The 21,760-nt window shown below is 31.9% G+C and overlaps 2 protein-coding genes across 8 annotated transcripts in view; one reads left to right on the forward strand and one right to left on the reverse strand.

Moving 5' to 3' along the window:
* LOC117169057 (neural Wiskott-Aldrich syndrome protein-like) overlaps positions 1 to 6,184 on the forward strand; it is a 126,495-nt gene extending 120,311 nt beyond the window's left edge. For 2 of the 3 annotated variants that reach the window (XM_033355156.1, XM_033355157.1), the window contains exon 6: positions 5,595 to 6,184. In XM_033355156.1, the coding sequence (XP_033211047.1) occupies positions 5,595 to 5,846 (252 nt within the window). In that variant the 3' untranslated portion in view covers positions 5,847 to 6,184. The remainder of the gene's footprint in view (positions 1 to 5,594) is intronic. The other variant, XM_033355158.1, reaches the window with a different exon arrangement.
* A 7,539-nt stretch (positions 6,185 to 13,723) lies between these two features.
* The window catches only part of LOC117168890 (zinc finger protein 69 homolog), a 26,793-nt gene continuing 18,756 nt past the window's right edge, over positions 13,724 to 21,760 (reverse strand). The window contains exons 4-5 of one of the 5 annotated variants that reach the window (XR_004466579.1): positions 15,899 to 16,003; positions 13,724 to 15,601 (exon numbers count right to left, since the gene is read on the reverse strand). The gene's annotated coding sequence lies outside the window, so the exon portion shown is untranslated. The other 4 variants (XR_004466576.1, XR_004466580.1, XR_004466578.1 and 1 more) reach the window with 4 other exon arrangements.

Below are 21,760 nucleotides of genomic sequence, written 5' to 3' on the forward strand. Positions count from 1 at the left end.
TATTAAACAGTATTCACTTATTATTTCTATTGACGATGGTATGCTTGTCATTTCTTTTGTGAAAGGTCTCGAGAGCGGATATTAATTTTTAGTAATTTTATTGGTAAGCTTAGGAAAAAAAATTCCTATCTGTTCCCTTCTATATTAATTGTGTTGTATTTCTTATTCCCTTTTTGTGTTTAGTTTCTTGTGTTTATTTATTTTATTTTGTTGTTCTTGAATTTTTCTTTCATTTTATTAATACATTCCTCTGCCTTTCAAGACCATAAGAGCTTGTGTCTCTTATGGTTTAAAAAATGGCATTCATAGTTCGAGTTAATTGCTATGTGTGCGATAGAGTCTATCAACCAGGACAAATGGCTCGAATTGATGGAAATAATAATCCTGATAGGCAAAACATTGCAATTTTTAGACGCCTTCAAATTCGAAGACCACAATTCAATTGTAATCAATCGATTCGTAATGAGATGGAGGAGCTCCAACGTGACCCAGGCTGCTTAAGACTGAATGTTCTTACACAATCAAGCAGGCAAACGTACATGTTCGGTAATGCTGATGTTAATACTCCAAGGCTTTCAATTTCAATTGACAATTGACATTTTCATTCCAGAAGAAACAAGAGCATGCTTAAATCATTTGGATGAACATGGTTTCATCTTAGGCTCCTTGCTTCCTGGACTACAAGCGATTAATAGACCGTATAGGATTCCGGGACAGCAGTTACTTCTGTTTTTGCAGCAACTTCGTAAAAAAGCAAATGTTCATGCGGCCGCGGCGTTTAATAATGAGGATAGTTTCACTGATGAAGAGTTTGAAGCTATTGCTTCTGTAACAAAGGAAAAATTTAGAGAATTGTATGAATTTTGTAATCCTATTCCGCAGTTAGATGAACATGGTGCCAGATACGAGAGGAAAGAAGATCTGCTGAGTTTCCTTTGCAAAATGCGTCAAGGTCTTTCTAATGAATTTCTGAAAGTGATTTTTCATTATTCGAGCCAAAAAGCTACAAGCATGGCCATTTCTACTGTAAGAGAGTCTTTAATGCAGCGATGTGTGCCTGGTAACATTGGATTTAATGCGATAAGCAGAGAGGAATTCATTGAAAGACACGTGACATCATTCGCCAATGAACTTTATAATCCACAACCAAAAATTCCCAGAGCTATGGCTATCTTCGATGGAACTTATGCTTACATGCAGAAGAGCATTAACTTTCGCGTACTTCGACAGTCATTCTGCAAACATAAAGGACGTCACTTCGTAAAACCTGCTCTCATTGTTGCTCCAGACGAATACATACTTGAAATACAAAGACCATATTTTTCTGACTCGCGAAACAATGACGCACAAATGCTCATTAACGAATTTGAAAGAGATGCAGAAGGTATGAGAGAATTTTTCGACATTGGTGATATTTTTATAGAGGACCGTGGATATAGAGATGCCCAACCACTTTTAGAACGCTTAGGAATTGTGTCCAAGATACCACCATTTCTCCAACAAGGACAGAGTCAATTGGTAACGGAAGAAGCAAACGAAGCTCGGCTAATAACGAAATCTAGATGGATAGTTGAATCCAGAAATGGCCACATGAAGTCCGTTTTCAAGTTCTTCGAGAAAACCATTCCGATGGCTCATGTACACAATGTAAGGGACTTCTTTCGTATTTCTGGTGCCATAATTAATCGATACCATCCTGTTATCGAGATGCAAGGCGCTACAACAGAGCTTGCAAGAGAATATATAGCGAGAGCTCGTGAGCCAAATATTGTGCGAGCGCGCGTAGCAGTGGACAATATGCGCTACGGAAATGCAAATTGGAATCGCCTGCGTGAACATCAAGTACCACAATTTCCTCGCCTTACATTGAAAGAAATACGCGACATAACAATTGGCGTGTATCAAGTAGAACTTGCCCCATCTTACGTTCAAGACAAGCTGCAACGAAAAGAAGATAAGGAGTTTCAACTAGATACGCGACTTAATGAACCTGGTTTGATCAGAGTACGAGTATTTTCTCGTTTCCGAAATGCGACAAGGTACCAGCTGTGGGTAGCGTTCAATGAGGTCGATGACATAGAACCAGACAATAACGAAACGCTTCTCGGTTTTTACTGCACATGTAAGTCAGAGGCCAGAACTCTTGGCACTTGCGCACATATTGCAAGCGTTTTATGGTTCCTGGGTTATGCACGTCACCAGCAACACGTAAAGTATCCTCAAACTTCCTTGCTACAAAGGATTCTAGACGCTGCTAATAGAGGTGAACAAGCGAACCCGAATCAAGAGCTAGAAATAGTTTAATATTTCGCAAAAGCTACTGGGATTGGTTCTATTCTCTGGTGATGGGTGCTTAGCGTTCGGTCCTCTTGCGAAAGGTACACTGTTATTGTCGGAATGTGCGCACTGAATATTAATGTTACTTTGGATACCATTTCTGCCTTTAAAGAAGTGATCATTTAGTCAAGTTAAAATCTTGGGTGATGAGCATTTGATCGTTTTGAGAAGCGCGCTATACGAGTCAACGGTGTAGGCGAAAATATGACAGACCACTATCTGAACCGTGATTTCTATGTTGACATCGCTTTTGTAACTAAATCTATTGTAATTCGTTTTATTCACTGATCTTGAGAGCTTAGCGCCGCATAGCGCTAAAACTGTCCATTTTTTAAATTCTTTTTACGGATATTTCATCCGGCACTTATAACCTTAAAAATTACAAAGTTTCAGCTAAATCCACCGAAAGCCATTTTCCCATACATTTAGTGCGAGGTCTTTTTTAAAAGAACATTCAACTATTCTATTTTTGGTTGGAACCTTAAAATTCTTAAAAATTTTAATGCTTATTTAGTGCTAATGTATTCTGCACAAAAAAATTTTGTGCCCGGTAATTTTGGTCAAAAACATGTAGTAATGCTAACTTCAGCTGAAGCCACAACTCCGGTGTGCGAAACTCGGAAACTATTAGTGGTATCAAATTCTCCTTTACACAGGAATTTAGTGCTAATTAAGTGCTCTGCATTTGTGCTATGCAAGAAATAAAAAAAAGTGCCCGGATTTTTTGCATAGCACAAATCCAGAGCACTTAATTAGCACTAAATTCCTGCGCAAAGAAGAATTTGGTACCACTAATAGTTTCCAAGTTTCGCATACCCGCGTAACCTGAAGCCAGCATTACCACATTTTTGGTAAAAATATAAGTGCCCGGATTTTTTGCGTAGCACAAATCTATAGCACTTAATTATCACTGAATTCCTGTGTAGAGGAGAATTTTATACCACTAATAGTTTCCAAGTTTCGCATACCAGAGTCACCTGAAGCCAGCATTACTACACGTTTTTGGTAAAAAAAAGTGTCCGAATTTTTTGCAGAGCACAAATCCAGATCATTTAATTAGCACTAAATTCATGTGCAAAGGAGAATTTGATACCACTAATATTTTTCGAGTTTCGCATACCAGTCACCTGAAGCTAGCATTACTACACGTTTTTGGTAAAAAAAAAATGCCCGAATTTTTTGCATAGCACAAATCCAGAGCACTTAATTAGCACTAAATTCCTGTGCAAAGGAGAATTTGATACCACTAATAGTTTCCGAGTTTCGCATAACAGACTCACCTGAAGCCAGCATTACTACACGTTTTTGGTAAAAAAAAAAGTGTCCGGATTTTTGCATAGCACAAATCTAGATCATTTAATTAGCACTAAATTCATGTACAAAGGAGAATTTGATAACACTAATATTTTTCGAGTTTCGCATACCAGTCACCTGAAGCCAGCATTACTACACGTTTTTGGTAAGAAAAATGACCGGATTTTTTGCATAGCACAAATCCAGAGCACTTAATTAGCACTAAATTCCTGTGCAACGGAGAATTTGATACCACTAATAGTTTCCGAGTTTCGCATACCGGAATTGTAGCTTCAGCTGAAGCTAGCATTACTACATGTTTTTGACCAAAATGACCGGGCACAACATTTTTTTCTGCAGCATAAATTAGCACTAAATAAGCTCTACATTATGACATAGTGCCCACATCGATATGACAATGTCATAATTCCAGCTTCCGGAACCTAGTTTCTAGTTTTGGTAGGAAATTATTTTTATTCTAAGAAAGTTAATCTCCTTGTTTTAAAATTCTTCTTTTTGGTTAATAATTTAAGTATTACAGTAAGATATGAATAATAATTTTAGTTGAAAATTCACCTTCAGGTTAGTAATAAATTTACTTGGGTGAAATATAAACTTTATTGGTGAAAATTAATTCTTTTAATTTAAGATTCATAATTTTTATTATAAATTCATTTCTTTGGTTAAAAAATGAGCTATTTAATTAAAAACTTTATTTTTTCCTTTGATGAAAAGGAATTTTTTACTGAAAATTTAACTATTCTGTTTTTCGTTGAAATGTTATATTTTTTGGATGAAAATTCAACTATTTGGTTGAAAATTTATATTTTTTATTTAAAAATCAAACTATTTTTTATTAAATTCATGTAATTTGTGAAAGATTTGTTTTTTTTTTTGCAGAAAAATAATCTTATTGGTTTAAAATCCATCTTTTTGATGGTTAAAAAATTCAAATATTCCAGTTGAAGATTCATCATTTTAGTTGAAAATTGATCAAATTGTCTATAAGTTAGTTTTTTCAACTAAAAATTATACCAGTTCACTTTGAGTTGGAAAATGACCTTTTTCTAGTTCAGAATTTAATAATTTGTCTGTAAATTCGGCTCTTTAAATTGAGAAGTCATTTATTTCGTTGAAAAATCACGTATTTTGTTCAAACAAAACTTCTTTTTATTGGTAGAAAATCGAATTTTTTTGTAGAAAATGATTCTTTTCTTTGAAATTTATTCTCATTGTTCACAAACTTTTCTTCTTTTGCAATTCAAGTATTCCAGTTGAATATTCATAATTTAAGTTGAAAATCCATCTCTTTAATTTAAAATTTAACTATTCCAGTTGAACCGGGAAATGACTGGAAATTTGAAATCGTCTGCCGAATCGCGACCCTAATATTATTATATCACCTTTTTCGGATATAGTAGTTATTTGTGGTGTCTCCGCTTTAAGACATGTCCATGATCACTGTTACAATTAGAAGAACTTCTGTAAATCAAACAAAGTTTTAGAATCATACAGGTTGTTTTGTAAAATCTATAAAACAATGTATCCTGGTTCCCATACTTTTAACCGGTACTGTATTTTGAAAACCAAAAATGATAGTGAAAGCGTTAACACGATTATGATTTCACGCTTCAAGGGAAGACGGATGTACTTTTTTAAAGCGTAACATGCATTTATAAGCATGTGAAAAGAGTGAAAGCATATGTGAACGCTCCTGAATTGAACATAATACATATTAATTTTTATAACACACAATTTGGCAAATTTGAAAGCTAAAAAATTACTAAATGTATAAAAAATATATATAGACTGAATGAAACATCTAGTAAGGAGCAGAAAAAACTTTAAAATACTTATCATTATTTATTCCCCTATTTTCGTGAAAAATTCACTTTAACATCTTGGTGGCAGAATATCTGGTGCAATGATGAAAGATCTAAATAGAATATGGTTTTTGTTTACAGAAAGTCAAGAAGGATGAGGTGAAACCAAAGCCATCGGCAGACACGAGGAATGATCTTCTTTCTCAAATACGTCAAGGAGTTGAATTGAAGCCCGTTTCAAACGAACAGAAACGGGTATCGGCACCTATACCTCAAGATGGTCTGATTGGTGCGCTTTCGAGAGCTTTAGAAGAAAGATCGCGAGCGATGATACACAGTGATACAGAGGACTCGTTCACAGATTCCAGCGAGGAAGATGATTGGGATGACTGAGATATTTTACCATTTGAAAGCACATTAGAATCCTTTATAGGCTTCCATTTAGTCAAGAGTGAGGGCTATTTAATTAAATTATAACATAAATCAATGTATTCTTTTAAATAAATTTAACCATTAATTTTGACACAATATGGAGAAACTAATGACAACGTATGGATGCTGCACAATATTGTTGAAAAGTTTGTAAGTAGCTAACTAGTGATAATACTAAATGCAATGAGAAAATTTTTTCAAAGAGAGTTGATAAATCATGTGTAACGAAACTTATGAAAACATGTTCATAGTAAAAGTCTCTAATAAACTGTTTAAACTTAGATCTGGGTCACGTTAAATTCAGTATTTTTTTCAAGCGAAGTATCCCTTCCAAAAATAAACAATTAAGATCAATAAGAAACAATAGAACTATTACCGCAATCGTTCCGAATCGTATTTCCTAATTGTGCCAACATGATTGACAACACTTTCACACAGCACTTTCAGTATACATTACGAATATTTAAAAAAACGTAAAAACTCAGAAAATCGATTGAAGTATTATTTTATTATTTAAAAAAATGCCTGGCTGTTATTAATTGAATGGAGTTAAACAATTAGAAAGCAATATTAGAGATCAAACATTTTTTTATGTTATATTCGGTAATCCTGAGACTTAGAGTATCACTTCACTTCTACCGCTAATAATTAACGTAATACTACCTTTTTTAGAATTCGCAAAGTAGCCACTAAAATCGTAAAAAAATTTGAAATCATTTCCTAGTTTGAAAAAATTTACACCAGTGAATAAAACTCAAAGTTGAAATTTTGAAAAACTAAACCTTGTTTATATAACGTACTTAAGACTAAATTATAAATTAAATAATTCAAATTGGAAGTTTTATGAACACTGAGTATTTTAAATATATAATTAAAACATTTAAATCGGCGATTTAGAGTTCAAACGATCAGTAATGTATGTAAAAATGACAGGCCTTCTAAATACTTTTTCTAAATAAAGAATTCAAAATTGTACACTATTGATTCAGAAGCCTTCAACTTCGTTTGATTAAAAAGTATGCCATGAAAAATTTAGGTATGAAAAATGTAGGTTTTTAATCTTGTTTCGATTTGATTTAAACAAGTAAAACTTCAGAGTTCAAAAATAGCACTTTGAAAGTCAGGCTTCTAAACTGCTTAATTTTAAACGTAATAATTTCTTAATTTTAGCCTTTCGAACTCAAAGTTTTAAAAAATTTGAAAATTAAACTCTTATTCTGTAATATGCCAGACTGTCGAAAAACGTCAATACTGTTTATGCAATTATGAGATAGACAACTGAATATAGAGAGCAAAAACAAATTTTTTTTAGACTAGAATTAAAAAATTTACCATGATTATAGAAATATGTGGGCATTATTCACAATGTTTCAAAAGGGAAAGATTATAAAAAAATGCCTTTGATTGGGGAAGGAAAACCAGTTGTTGTGATGAATCCGCATAAACCCAGTGGGCACAAAATTCGGCGACGTATTTACGACATCGTTACATCTTTACGTCATCCTATGTCCATGACCTTAATGTGTCTTAATGTTATTGTAAAGACGTCGCATGATCTGACGATGTCTTTACGGATTCAATAAGTATTCAATTTAATTTTGAACTATTTCACCTGTATTACCATACATTTTAATGTTTAAATTTAAAAATAGTTAAATCTAATAGTTTTTGTATAGTAAAACTACAAGTTCATTCCTGTAAATTATTGTTAAATTTTGAAACTTTTTAATTACATAAAGCCTTCTGAACAATCTAATACTATACAATTAAAAATTTCAAACCTTTAAAATTCAAATATTTTAAAATTAGGCATATGCAACACAAATTATTTGAAATATTCAAAATCGAATATTTGAAAATTCAAAATTGTTATATTGTAAGAAACTTAAAGAATTGGATAAGTTTTTCTACTAAAAATTAAACAAATTTAATGCGTTACCTACAATTTATTTAGTCCGAGTTTCAAAATATTGGCGTCATCCTACGTTTTATAATGATTCCAATCATTTTCAATTGGGCACCTATATTATTCTGAGGTAGAGGTTAAGTTGTCACTACAGCATTTTGACATTGCTATAATTATTTATTAGCGGTTTTTACTCTTTCAAACAAAAAATGTCAATAATATAAATTTAAAATCAAGTAAATAAACGTTCAACAACAACATACCCGCTGAATCCAACTACTACTGCTTACTTGATAATCACACTATATGACTTTCGCATGGTTAAACGGCGTAATTTTTACATGTTGTTAACCCACATACTTTCGACTTATTATTTGGTATACCGCCTGAACAAACATTGTATTTTTTTACTTTAAATTTTTGTTACATTATTAAAAATTTCATTTATAACCATTAAACAAGTGCGCGTCTTGTGTTTTACAAACTAAAACTGCGGAGGGCGCATTGCAGGCAAGTGGATTTACTCAATTCAATACAATTGGGAACAATTGGCACAATTAGAAATAATTTTAACCGATTCAACTTTTAATCAGTGTTAATCTTTATAAATCGTATCCAATCGATTATTTCTAGAAGGGACAGAAACTAAACTTCTTTAGAAAAAAATTTCAGTTCATATCATATTTATATATCGAAGTGCAATTGTTTGTTAATGCAAATTATTATTGTTCTCAAATCATCGGTTCTATCTTTCATCATATTCAATTAAGTTAATTAGAAGGCTTTGTTAAATGCCTTAGTTAACTTCTGCTTTCCTTGGTAGTCTTCTATTGACATTGATTCTAAACATTTTAAACATTTATTTTTGTGCGATCTTCACCATAATTCACAATCGATTTAAAAGCAAAACACGAGTGAATATATTTTTGTATGAAAACTTTTTGAGCTTCTTTAGTCGAATTTTAATTAAACTTAAAAAATTATAGTGAAACTGTTCACTTTATTGCGCCCAAGAACGCGTTTCGATATTAGGGTTACGTTGTAAGCAATCATTTGTTTTTCATTCAAAGAAAATTATACGCAAATAAAGCGTGTTTATAATTTCACAACAGTACGTGAAGGTTGAGTTGTCAAATACGCGACAGAAAATTCTAATTGAATTCAAGAAGACGGCTGACTGCTGGCCAGTGATAGTTGCGTCACCTTAAACACATCTTTAAGAATTAACTAGTTTAACAAAAATAATGAATAAAATACAAAGGGAGCCAGCGATTTCAATGCATGTTGAGGGTTGTTTGGGAAGAACTACTAGTCCGTTAAATTGGGTGGAAAATCTTTAAACAAATTGATCCTTGAACAAAATTATAAATAAGAAATAGTATGCATAGTTATTAATATGTAACTAATATTGTTATCTGCTGTATAATATTATAGTAATAAATTCTTCGAGACTATCCATATTATCGACTCATTGAAGCTTGTAAAGTCTTTAACATTTCTATACATTTTTTGAATACGCAGCCACAGTATCGACGGAAATTGTCGGTACGATCTGCGCGAATACCATTAAAAAGCACTGCTTATTTTAAAACGTGATTACTGGTTTCAAAAAGGAGTAAGAAACTTTTTTTTACACCGCTGAAAATCTTATTAAATTCCACACCGAATGACTTATAATATAGATATTTTTAACATTTCGGAGATAATAGACCACGTGAGAAGTTTAAAGAAAACGGTGTAAGCATTTCTCGAACTTTTCACCCCGAATTCAACTTGTGACATGGTCTAGGAAAGTTGTAGCAAAAACCTAAAATTCATACCACATATTTTTTAAAGTCTTGTCTTTAATTAAAGCCAATAAAACTTAAAAAATATTCACGGGTTAAAATTTCCAAGCATGCCTGCGTTGAGTTTTTTGAACGAGTAAACACGTTTCATAGTCAGCAGTGATTTTTAATAGTACTCGCGCTGATCGCACCAACAATTTTTGACGATAGTGTAACTACCCAAGAACCCCTATACAGGGTTGATTGATTTAATCCTTCCAAGAACTGCTGGACCATGCAATTTATCAGCGCACAGGCTGTGTCAACAAATCGCCGGAATCAGTAGCGGAGCGATAAATGTGGACAATACCCGCAGTGGATATGTAATTGTATTAGCTGTTGGAATTTGCGTCAGTTCGTTTTCTGTGTTCAGCGAGCTGTCTCGATTTCATTAGTGTTAGATTTTTTTAAATGTCGATGGCAAGGAGGAGGCAGCGTTTAACGTTGAAACAAGTGTGAGGTTCTAGAAAATCTGAAAGCAGGCACGTCAAGACAAAACATTTTACAGAAGCATGGTATTAAAGACTGTACGTTAAGGAAATTTTTTCGCAAAATAAAGTGTATACAAGTCTTCAACCAATGTTTGAAAAAAGCATTTTAAATTACTATGGAATGACTGTTAGACTATTTCATTATTGTGTTGAAAATTCCTGTTTTCGTTCTAAAGCTCATCTCTTTCGAAAGAAATTTTATATTTTATAAAATTCCAATATTTGTTTAAAATGAGCACTTTTGTAGCAAATTTAACTATTCAGATAAAAATAACTCTTTTAGTTGCAAATTAACTTTTTGACTGAAAATGCAAAAATCGTTTTTTTTTTTTTAATTGAAAATGCCGCTATTTTCGCAGAAACATTTAAGAGTTTATACTAAATTAAACTGTTTCAATGTTTAAATATTTTATAGAAAATGATTGAAATAACTTCTTTTATGTGAATGCATATTTTCGGGTTGAAAATTAACTGTCTTGTAGATCATTCGTCTTTTTGGCTCGAATTTTCACTAAATATTTCGCAGCTAATATATGTTTTTTGGAACTACCCTGTAAAAATTCATTTCTTTGTAAAGGAATTTGTTAGGTAGACAATTTAACTTTTTCTTGAAAATTCGGGTTTTTTAATTGTATTTAAAGAAATAAGTCCTTTGTAAACAAATTTGTCTTTAATTTTAATTCAGCTTTTCTAAATTTTGAGTGAAGCACTTGAAAATAATTTGATGTTCGAGATCAAACTTGGAGTTTTATCTTAAAATGATACGCATTGAAGCCATTGAAGTTTTTCTTCAAATTTAAATTATGATATGTATTAGCCAATAAAATGGAAAAATGTTTAATATATTTTTTATTACGGAGAACAAACCAACAAAAATGGTTCACACGGCCCTGAATGTTTACGTTTCCATGAACTGATTCAATCACAAGGCCACTGCGAAGCAACCCCCGAAACTGTTCTTATATTTACTATCGGCGAGAAAATTCGAGTCCTCTGGCTTTGACGTTGAATAAGTACGTGAATAAAAAAAAATAGTAGGTTAATGAAAGAGGTATCATTTTAAAGGTGTAAATGTTGTACGTTAATGAGCCGAAAATTAATATTCCAAAAAATTATTTGTAGCTTACAGATCTGAAAATCTGATCAAAAGTAAGGAAATTTGATAGCTTGAAAATAGGTTAATGAAAGAGGTACCATTTTAAAGGTGTAAATGTTGTACGTTAATGAGCCGAAAATTAATATTCCAAAAAATTATTTGTGGCTTACAGATCTGAAAATTTGATGAAAAGTAAGGAAATTTGATAGCTTTTAAAAACAGTGAACTTTGAAGCATAGTTTTTTATTGAAAAAATAATAGGAAAAATCTGAAAAAGTGCATGGTGGTACATTCAACATTTCCCAACAGATTGCCGTCAAAAAATTTGCAAAATATAAATAATTGTTTGTTTTTTGTGAATAAATATACGACCGCACTATCTTCAGTCCTAATGAAGATAATGAAGTGACTTAAATTGGAGGTAATTAGTTGAACTACCTGTAATAATTTACAATTTGAAGGAAGTATATGGTTCTTGTTGTCTTCGTACAAATTGCGATATTTGAAATCAGTTTTTTATATAGGAAAACAAGTGCAAGAGCCCAACGTGGTGCCATTTTTTCAGGGGATTGTCCTCGGTTTTCATCAGCCCGACCTACCTAACTTGTGCCTCCGGGCCTCACTCTGTCCTTGAAACCCTTACCCTGTGGTAAGGAAAACCGAGGACGATCCCCTGAAAAAAAACCGGCACCACGCTGGGCTCTCGCAATTGCTTTCATATATAAAAAAAATTATTTCAAATATCGCAATTTGTACGAAGACAACAAGAAGCACATACTTCTTTCAAATTGTAAATTATTACGGATATTTCAACTAACTACTTTCAATTTAAATCACTTCATTATCTTCATTAGGACTGGAGATAGTGCGGTCGCTTATTTATTCACAAAAAACGTACCATAGCTATAGTAGTCCGGGAGCGGGCAATGCTGCCGTATGCAATAATATAGCCAAGGATAAAAAGGTGTTATTCTTATGTATTTTGAACCGCTGAATCCGAATATACCCGGCTTTTTTCTAAAAAGTGGTACGTTTTGATTAAATCGCAATTGTTTAAACAAATTATGAAAATATGACTTTTTCGATCTGGACAATTTTTTTCTAGAGAATATGGCCCATTTTAAGACGAAAAGGTCTCTAGCAACTTTTTCGTAAAATGCATCTTTTAAAAAATATATATTTTGTAAGGTCCGAAATTCGACGTTTTTCACTAACTCTGAACGTTAGCAACATTTAACCTATTTAATATTTTTGAAAATTGAAAAAACGTACTCATTCTTTAAAATTTATTTTATAGCCTGATGTAATTCAACATTAGCGCAGACCCGGCGGAGATATGATTTTCACGACTAACAGTCAGCACTTTTCCGACGTGCCTACCGCTCTTGCGCGCCGCGCGCGTCGTAGTCACAGGTGCTCGGCCGCGCGCAGTCGATATTTCGGGAATAGGTTTGAATTAGAAATAAATATCAGTTTAAAAATAAATTATTATTGATATTAACAATCTCTTTTTATTGATCGATAAGTTCCTTGCGTACGCTATTGAATAAACTATCAATTGAAATAACTCATTGCTGGAGCTATAACGATTTTGAAAATATTTCTCAAAATACTTTGTTAATCTAATAACATCTACAATAAAATTGTAAATATTACAAATAATAAATTTCTTGAGAAATAATTTTAAAAAATGTCAAATTTTTTTATATACATTAAAACTTTTTATCCGATATAGAGTTGAATGTATGTCTCCGTGCACATGCTGTTGTCCTCTGCCCCACTTGTGTTATGTTTATTTCTACTTTGTTTTTAATTTGGCAGTAACAAAATGAACAGTACTTTATTCCAGCCCTAACACAAATGCATGATTTATCTGATATGCAGGCAACGCAATGGCAACTGGGTACGCATGAGCGGTAGGCACGTTGGAAAAGTGCTGACTGTTAGTCGCGAAAATCATATCTCCTCCGGGTCTGCGCTAATGTTGAATTACATCAGGCTATAAAGTAAATTTTAAAGAATGAGTACGTTTTTTCAATTTTCAAAAATATTAAATAGGTTAAATGTTGCTAACGTTCAAAGTTAGTGAAAAACGTCGAATTTCGGACCTTAAAAAATTTATATCTTTTAAAATATGCATTTTACAAAAAAGTTTCTAGAGACCTTTTCGTCTTAAAATGGGCCATATTTTCTAGAAAAAAATTGTCCAGATCGAAAAAGTCAATTTTTCATAATTTTTTTGAACAATTGCGATTTAAACAAAACGTACCAATTTTTTGAAAAAAGCCGGGCATATTCGGATTCAGCTGCTCAAAATACATAAGAATAACACCTTTTTATCCTTGGACATATTATTGCATACGGCAGCATTGCCCGCTTTTGGACTATTTGGCTTTCTTGTGTACTTAAAGTTAGAACAAATTTTCAGTATTTTTCATATTTAAAGTCTTACACTGTTTTATCAAATTTAGGAAGACCATACTTTGTTGGATAGAGTAAATAATGTTGAACTCATTGTACTATTCACACGGTTGTTTATTGTAAATAAAATAAACTCATGTTTATACTTTAATATGCGCTTATTGATTAAACATTCGATAAAAACTCTACAGATATATATTGCAGCATAAGTAGCTATCTCCTTCACATCACTCATTAATAGTAAGAGCAGGATACACTTGATGTGCGACCTCGCACAAAAATGATTTTTCCTTGATACAGTTACTGATACGAATTAATCAGTCGAACCTATCTTAGTCTGCGAATCAACAATTAAAATTGGAAAAATAAATTCAGGGTCCCGGGGCATAAGTGCGTTAGTGTCAAAATTGGAATTTTAAAGGAGACACAAAACTGTTCAACTTTAATGCATTTAATTTTTTTTAATGTTAAAAGAAGCAATCACCTCCGAGAAAAACTTTATGACAAAAGTACGGTGCTTCCTTAAAAAACCCTGATTTTGACTCCGAAAGAATTACAGAACTTGTTTATTTTTTAATTCAAATAAAAACAAGAAATTGCGTGCGAGCTACTTAGCTCTATCAAATCACAAAAGCAGCGCTTACAAACATGCAACCATCTGCAAGAAAAAAAATCTTGTCAAATAACGGCGCGTCCAAAAAAAACACCGGATCCGACACAAAAAAAGCTGCATCATTTTTTTAATTTTTCAATTTAAAAAAAAACAACCAATTTTTCGAGCTATTACTTAGCTCTACTGAACTGTGCAAAGAACGGTCAAAAATGTGTAATTTATTTATTTTTAAAAAACCAAACCTGGATTTTGACCCCCTTCTAAATCGGAGTGTACAAGAAATTTCTACAGAGATATGTCAAAACAATTAGTTTAAGCAAATAAAACGCATTTCCGAAATTTGGCACTTACACCCTTATGCCACAGGACAGTTCAAATACTCTACTGGTAAAATATGATCATCAAAATTATCTACATTTTCCATGACAATGCATACCGCGGAAGAGAACGTACAATATGAATTATACTTTACGTTTAAATATTTATACACAATATAATAATCTTTGGTCTTCAAATCAGTATCTTAACTTCTACTTGATGAAGTATAACTATACACTTACATACAATCGAGATAATGCACAATGTAGCTTAATATAGCTTCACACTTCTCAACTCACTTTGATTATCCACTAGCTTATAACTTGTACGATGAAAAGAGAGGTTTCATCCCAGTCAAGTATTAATTCGCGGAAAAAAAACAATTTTCTTATTCTTGAAAACTATATATATTTTTTGTTTTGAAGACGTTTTAAAATCTTCTTTGGTATATAAACCTGTAAAGTTTGATTTTTTCTCAATCTGCACAGACCGAATTCACGACTGTCATATTTTACATTTTTATAGAAAATTTTTAAATTAAAACTTCAAGAAAACACAAGAAAAAGAAAGGAAAAATAAATAATTTAATTCGATCATTCCATTTTAGGCAAAGCTCTGTCAAGGACTTCAAAATTGTTTTTCTGAAAAGCACTGACTATCATTTTTATGAATAGGTACTCATCTAATAAGAAAGTTCTTTTTTAATTACAACGATGATATGGCTGATCAGTGAATAACGTTTAACAAACGATCTCGTATTTCACATGTAATGAAAGTATCTAAATCAAATAAGTACACTTAACTCAAGATGTAAGTACCCTCAGTTTACGCCGTTCCTAGAATTTAATTCGTAGCATTTTGGTGATGCCACGACAACGGAGCCGATAGAGAGGCGGTGCTCAGCCATGTGTGAGAAACAGCATGAGTGCAGTACTCTCAGCGCGTTGGTTTCGTCAGCTGTTAGCGTGCGTCAAAATGCAAGAGAAATGGTTCGCGCGGCCCTGACTGTTTACGTTTGGATTCCTTCAATGTATGTTGAAGGCGACTGCAAAACATCCCCGTAACCGGACTTTCATCGAGAGTTGAGTATATAATGATAAATGCATAGATATACCGATTATTTTATTCAATTAAAAATTCTTAAATTAATTTATATAATTTTATTCAGCTAATACTTTTTCAAAGTATTAATATAGACCTTCTTGGAAATACAAACTCATGTATCTAAAACAAAAATGAACGAAACTTCTTAAAAATGAACTTCTTTTGATAAAAAATGCTCTTTTCTTTCTTAAGGGTGGTCAAATAGTAGTATACATAAGGTGAAATAAACCAAAATTACCTTTAAGAAATAATCTTTCCTTAGATCGTAAGATGCATTTAGAGCAACCTTAACAAAGAATTTATTGAAGCACAAGATGTCATTATGTGAAGTGTTTCCATTTTCCTGTTAAATAACATCATTATGAATAAATTATATATTTGGCCCATGTATTTTGATGCAGGAATTTGAGCATAAAGTTTGTTTTAATATGAAGTTACATTCATGTTCAAGTTTGTAGTTTTTAAAGAATTAATTGGAATGTAATTCTACATGTTCTATGTGCAACGCAAACTTTAGGGGGTATGAACAATTTCTTAGTTACAATTATGTACTTGTTACCAATAATATCTCAATCTGACGAGAAACTTAAGTTTACCTAGGCGTCTTAGGCAATGCGCACACAGGGTGGCTACAAGATTGAATTTTCCAATTTCCCTGACAACTCCTTGACTTTTCCCTGACATTTAGACTAACTTCCCTGACAGGAAATTATTACAGAAACGAATAAGGTTTCAATAATGTGCCAAGCAAAATAGTGAAACAAGTCAGAAAAATGCGCTTTACATGGCAGTATGGATTAATTAAGGTCAGATAACTCAGCAGCGCCACTGACGATAAACAAAATGTCATATAATGGATTGCTATTTTTTTGCTTTACAATGCGCTATGAATCGCTTTTGTGAATTCAACCCTTATTTAAACAAATTTCCCCCCTGTAATGATAAAAGTATTTAAAAATGACTCGGCTAGATTCTTTTGCTATTTGCCTGCTTTCCAATGTGGTATGAAACACTTTTTTGAAATAAGCCCTCATTTTAAAAAGCAACCGCCTGTGCTGCAAAAAAGTATTGAAAAAAACCATCTAGATGGAATTTACTTATAAAATATTAACACAGTTGTTTTAAAGCATAATTGAGGAAAAAAATTATTCTTCACCCCTAATCATTACAAAAACAACCCCTGTATTTGTATCCGAATACAAATCTGCAGAAAGGTGCCAAAAAATTTATACATTATCTATTGGGATTTTTGTGCTCTTTCTTTATTTTCCAATGACATATCAATCACTTTTGTAAAATTAACACTTATATAAAAAATCAACACCCTGTAATGAAAACATTTATTGAAAAAAGTCGATAACTATATAGTGGAACTTACTCATAAAGTAGTAAAATGGTACTTTTAAACATAATTATTTCTCACCCCAAATCTTTACAAAAATAACCCCCGTAATGTATAAACTAAAATTGCAACATCTTTTTACGACATTATTTTCCAGTCTATGTGTGTATATTCAAAAAATATAATTTACGATTTTCTATGCATCTTTTAATGCCTTTAAATAACTTCCAGCACAACAAATTCTTAACGAGAAAAATTCATTTTCATATAACGAACAATCTCAATTTTCGGAACGATTAAAAATGTTTGAGAGAAGAATTTTTTTTAAATAATTTTTTCAAACAATGATTAAAACTATTTTTTAAGATAAGTTGAAATTATTTTAAAACCCTAAAAAGCAATTGTGTAACTAGGGAGGCTGGTGATCTACATTTATGTTGTAAAATAAATTTTGGTTTTTATATGTGTAGTACCTATGAGCACATTTCGCCCAAATCACATTCACAAAAAAATGCATCCTGTTCTGTACATAACTGTCAAATAATATCAAGTCACCGATTTATTATCTCCTTGAAATACAGGGTCCTGGTGTTCTGCTAATAAATATTCAAGATTCGAACTTGTGAAAATTCGATTTTATTAAGTTAGATCGGTTTCTTGATTGTTCCAGCGGGTTAACATGGTAAGGAATTATGTTCCCACTACCCCAGGAAACCAACCTGAACGTGAAATATGACTAAGTTTGATGTGAAGACCTTTGAGAATGTTTTCGACTCTGCTACTACCGAAACTCCTCGAATTTCGAGCTTATCCAGGTAGATCAGACACCTGATTTTTCGACAGACCCAATGCTCTGAGGTTTGAAATTCTAGCATCCCCAAAAAAATGTCGCGAAATTCGTCTAAATTCGATTGGTGGTAGAATATGTACATTTTTGGACACCTACCTTAGTGAAACCCATTTAAATTCGACCTTATCCAGTTAGATCGGTCACATGCTTTTTTTATCGACTCAATGTTGTAAGGAATCAAATTTTAGTATCCCCATAAAACTTGACTCTCGTAAAATTCGTCTCAATTTGATTAGTGGTAGACTATGTACATTTCTGAACAACTGCATTAGTGAAAACCATACAAGTTCAACCTTATCCAGGTAGCTCGTTCATTTGATTTTTTTTATCGACTCATTGCTGTAAGTGATCAAGTTTTAGTAACCCCAAAAAACTGCCTTTATTATGGAGTTAGTCTTAATTTTATTGGTATTATATGAAAATTATATACAGAACGGGACGCATCTTTTTCCGAATGTGATTTGGGCAAATGGTTCTCATAGATAAAAGATAAAACACAGATAAAAGCCAAAATGTATTTTACAACATACATGTAGATCCCCAGCATCCCTAGTCACAAGAGTAATTTTTAGGATTTTAAAATTATTCCAACTAACCTTGAAAAGTAGTTTTAATAACTATTTGAAAAAATTATTTTAGAAAGTCTGCTCTCAACATTTTTTTAACCGTTCTGGAAATCTGGATTGCTCTTTATATAAAAACGGAGTTTTATCGTTAATAATTGTTATGCTGGAAGTCTTTTGAAGTCATTAAAAGATGCATAGAAAAAGATCAATTATATTTTTTGAATATGCACACATAGACTGGAAAATAATTTTGATAAAAGATGTTGCAATTTTAGCTTATACATTGCGGAGGTTATTTTCGTAATTATTAAGGGTGAGAAATAATTATGCTTAAAAGTATCATATTACTATTTTATAAGTCAGTTCTATCTATGTAGATATCGACTTTTTTCAATAAGTGTTTTCATTGCAGGGTGTAGCTTTTTTATATAGGGGTTAATTTTACAAAAGCGATTGATATGCCATTGGAAAATAAAGAAAGAACACAAAAATTAAGAGCACAAAAATCCTAAAAGTTAATGTATACAATTTGTGGCATCAGTCTGAGGGTCTGCATTCAGATACAAAAACGGGAGTTGTTTTTGTAACGATTAGGGGTGAAGAATAATTTTGCTCCTTAGTTTTGCTTTAAAAATGCCATGAAAATATTTTATAAGTATTTTCCATCTAGATAGTTTCTTTTTTTAAATACGTTTTTGCAGCACAGAGGGTTGCTGTTTAAAACAAGGCTTGATTTTACAAAAGTGTTTCATGTCATATTGGAAAACAAAAAAATAGCCAAAAAATCTAGCCTGATCATTTTTTAAGTACTTTTTTCATTACAGGGGGTAATTTTTTAAAATTAGAGTAGATTTTACTAAAGAGAGGCATAGGCCATTGTAAAGGCACCGAATTTTGTGACCTGATTAATTAAGTAAAGGATATGTATCCAAACTACAAATAAATAAATAACTACAAATAATAAAGTAAGAATCGAGTTCTATTTTTAAAGCACGTAAATTGGAAAAATATTTATATTAATATTAGGAACTGCTTCCAAAATATTATAAAAAACATATGAATTTCTATTTTCCCTGTCAGCTACTTCATTTTCCCTGACAAACGTTTTCCCCCTGACATTTCCCTGACATGTGGCCACCCTAGCACATTACAGAAGCATTTTGGGCTATGTCAGAAATAAGGTACGTCTTCGGACAATTAAAGAGAAGAAAGGTCTGGCATAAATAGTTTTGAGGTTATGACATCTTTAAAACTAACAAAAAAATCGATTCTAGCTCTTACAGAATATCATTTATAGTCTATTATATCAGGGTGCTTTTCGTGGAGCTTCATTACAGACCGCAATTTTTATTTAGAACTTACTTTGTATGTGTTACATCAGTACTTTTCACTATTTTCTTTAACGCTTGTGCTTGGAAAATAAAATCGTCCAAAGTCAAGGTTTCAAATCTTCATTCATAGCAAATGTGAAAATACTCTATTGTTTTTAAAAATATATTTCTAAAGTATTAATACAATAACTGGGTTTTCGTACGACATTAGTGAATGAGAAATTCGTTGAGTATTTTAGTGCGACGTCACGATCACAATAGGTTAGGTGGGTTTGTCATGAAGGTGAACATAGTTGGTACATCGTCGCCCTAGAGTTATACTATGCCATGTCCACTTTTTGAACATTTGAAACCGTTACTACTTTTAGGCTTAGTAAGTAATAAACTTCGTTTCTTAATAAATTTGCCCCTGAAATTTACTCACTAAGCTGCTGTGATTAATAATTAAAAATAGTGAACTTAATTAAAAGTTAGAATTATATTACACCATGTCCTTTTTTTGCATCGTTATAAGTGAAAAAATTCCAACTTCATACCCAGGAAACAAAAATCCATTCACTTGCATTTGAATGGGTTTTAAGGTTTTCTGAATTGCGTATCTGTCACTGGAATTACAGATAGCCGCCCATAGTTTAGAGTGAGGTTTGAATGAGATATCAACTTTTTAAATCGGCCACGTAATTTTTTTCTCGAACTCATTCAGTAGCGATTATGAATCAGCATTAACCGATATAGGAACGATAGTTCCGATGGAAAATTATTAAATCAAATAAAACAAATTTAATTCAAATATTTTAAATTATTTATTAATCAATAGTTCAATGGGCAACTTTTAAGAAAATCCTGATATACATGTAGTCTACTTTTATTTACAGACTATTTATTTTCAGGCATTTTTTTTTTATTTTGTTGAACTTTTTTCCACATATTCGCATTTATATATTTTACACATCAAAAGCTGAATTTTTTCTTTTAATTTACGTTTATAAAAACTCATTATCACTGAAACTGAAAAATTAATATGTTACAATCTGTAGGTTATCAAAACGTGGACTCCCTGAAGCCATTAGCATGTGCACTGAATAAATTGAATGTCACTGGAGCTTAATTCAGTATAAATTTTATAATTCCTGTACAGGATAATCTATTGAAACCATTGTAAAAAGAGAATTACAACTAAATAATCATTGAATTTATAAATAAAATGTTGCATCAATTCTAATATATTACAATATTATTTAATTTTAATTTCTTTAATTTTTAATTAATCAGCATTGTCCTATTCAAATTTATCACTTCATACTTCTCATTCGAAACAATTAATTCTTTAAAATTTTAATCTGCATATTCCACTCAGTTGAACTCATATTAATGAATCGTAGAACACTCAGGAATTATTTCAGGTTTGTCAGTCTCATTCAACTCTATTCACTTAGCATTTTGACGAATGTGGAATAGCAGATTTAAAGCACCGCAATCAGGTGACCGATTAAAAATATGGCCAACCGATTACATTTTCATTCTTTGAATGTGCAAATGACAGATACGCAATTCAAACCGACTCGCTTTCTATCGGTTCTTTTTCCATAGGTAGCGCAAATTTTATTTGGGTAAACCAACTTTAAGAGATAATAATTTTAAAAATATATTTAACCTTAAAAGTAACCCTTAGAATATTACTCGAAAGTCAATAATTTGGGAATAACTCAATTAGTTCAAAGTATGTAATACAATAGAATAATGTAAACTATCATTCTGTTCAACTTTTTACAACGTTGCTCTCTTATATATGGGAACACTGCTGTCCCAAAAAAGAGAACGTAAGCGTGCTACAGTAGTCGATAGTAATGAAAAACTTTCTTTTGGAAGTCAAAAACATTCCTCTGAAGTTTCATAAAAAAAATTCCTTCTGTCTCCGCATTGTACATATAGCTAAAAATCTCAAAAAAAAAACGAAACACTTTTTTAAATTTGAATAGCAACAAAATTTTGAGATTATATATTATATAAT

This window comes from Belonocnema kinseyi, chromosome 3 (genome assembly GCF_010883055.1).
Source record: "Belonocnema kinseyi isolate 2016_QV_RU_SX_M_011 chromosome 3, B_treatae_v1, whole genome shotgun sequence".
Taxonomy (NCBI): Eukaryota; Metazoa; Arthropoda; class Insecta; order Hymenoptera; family Cynipidae; genus Belonocnema; species Belonocnema kinseyi.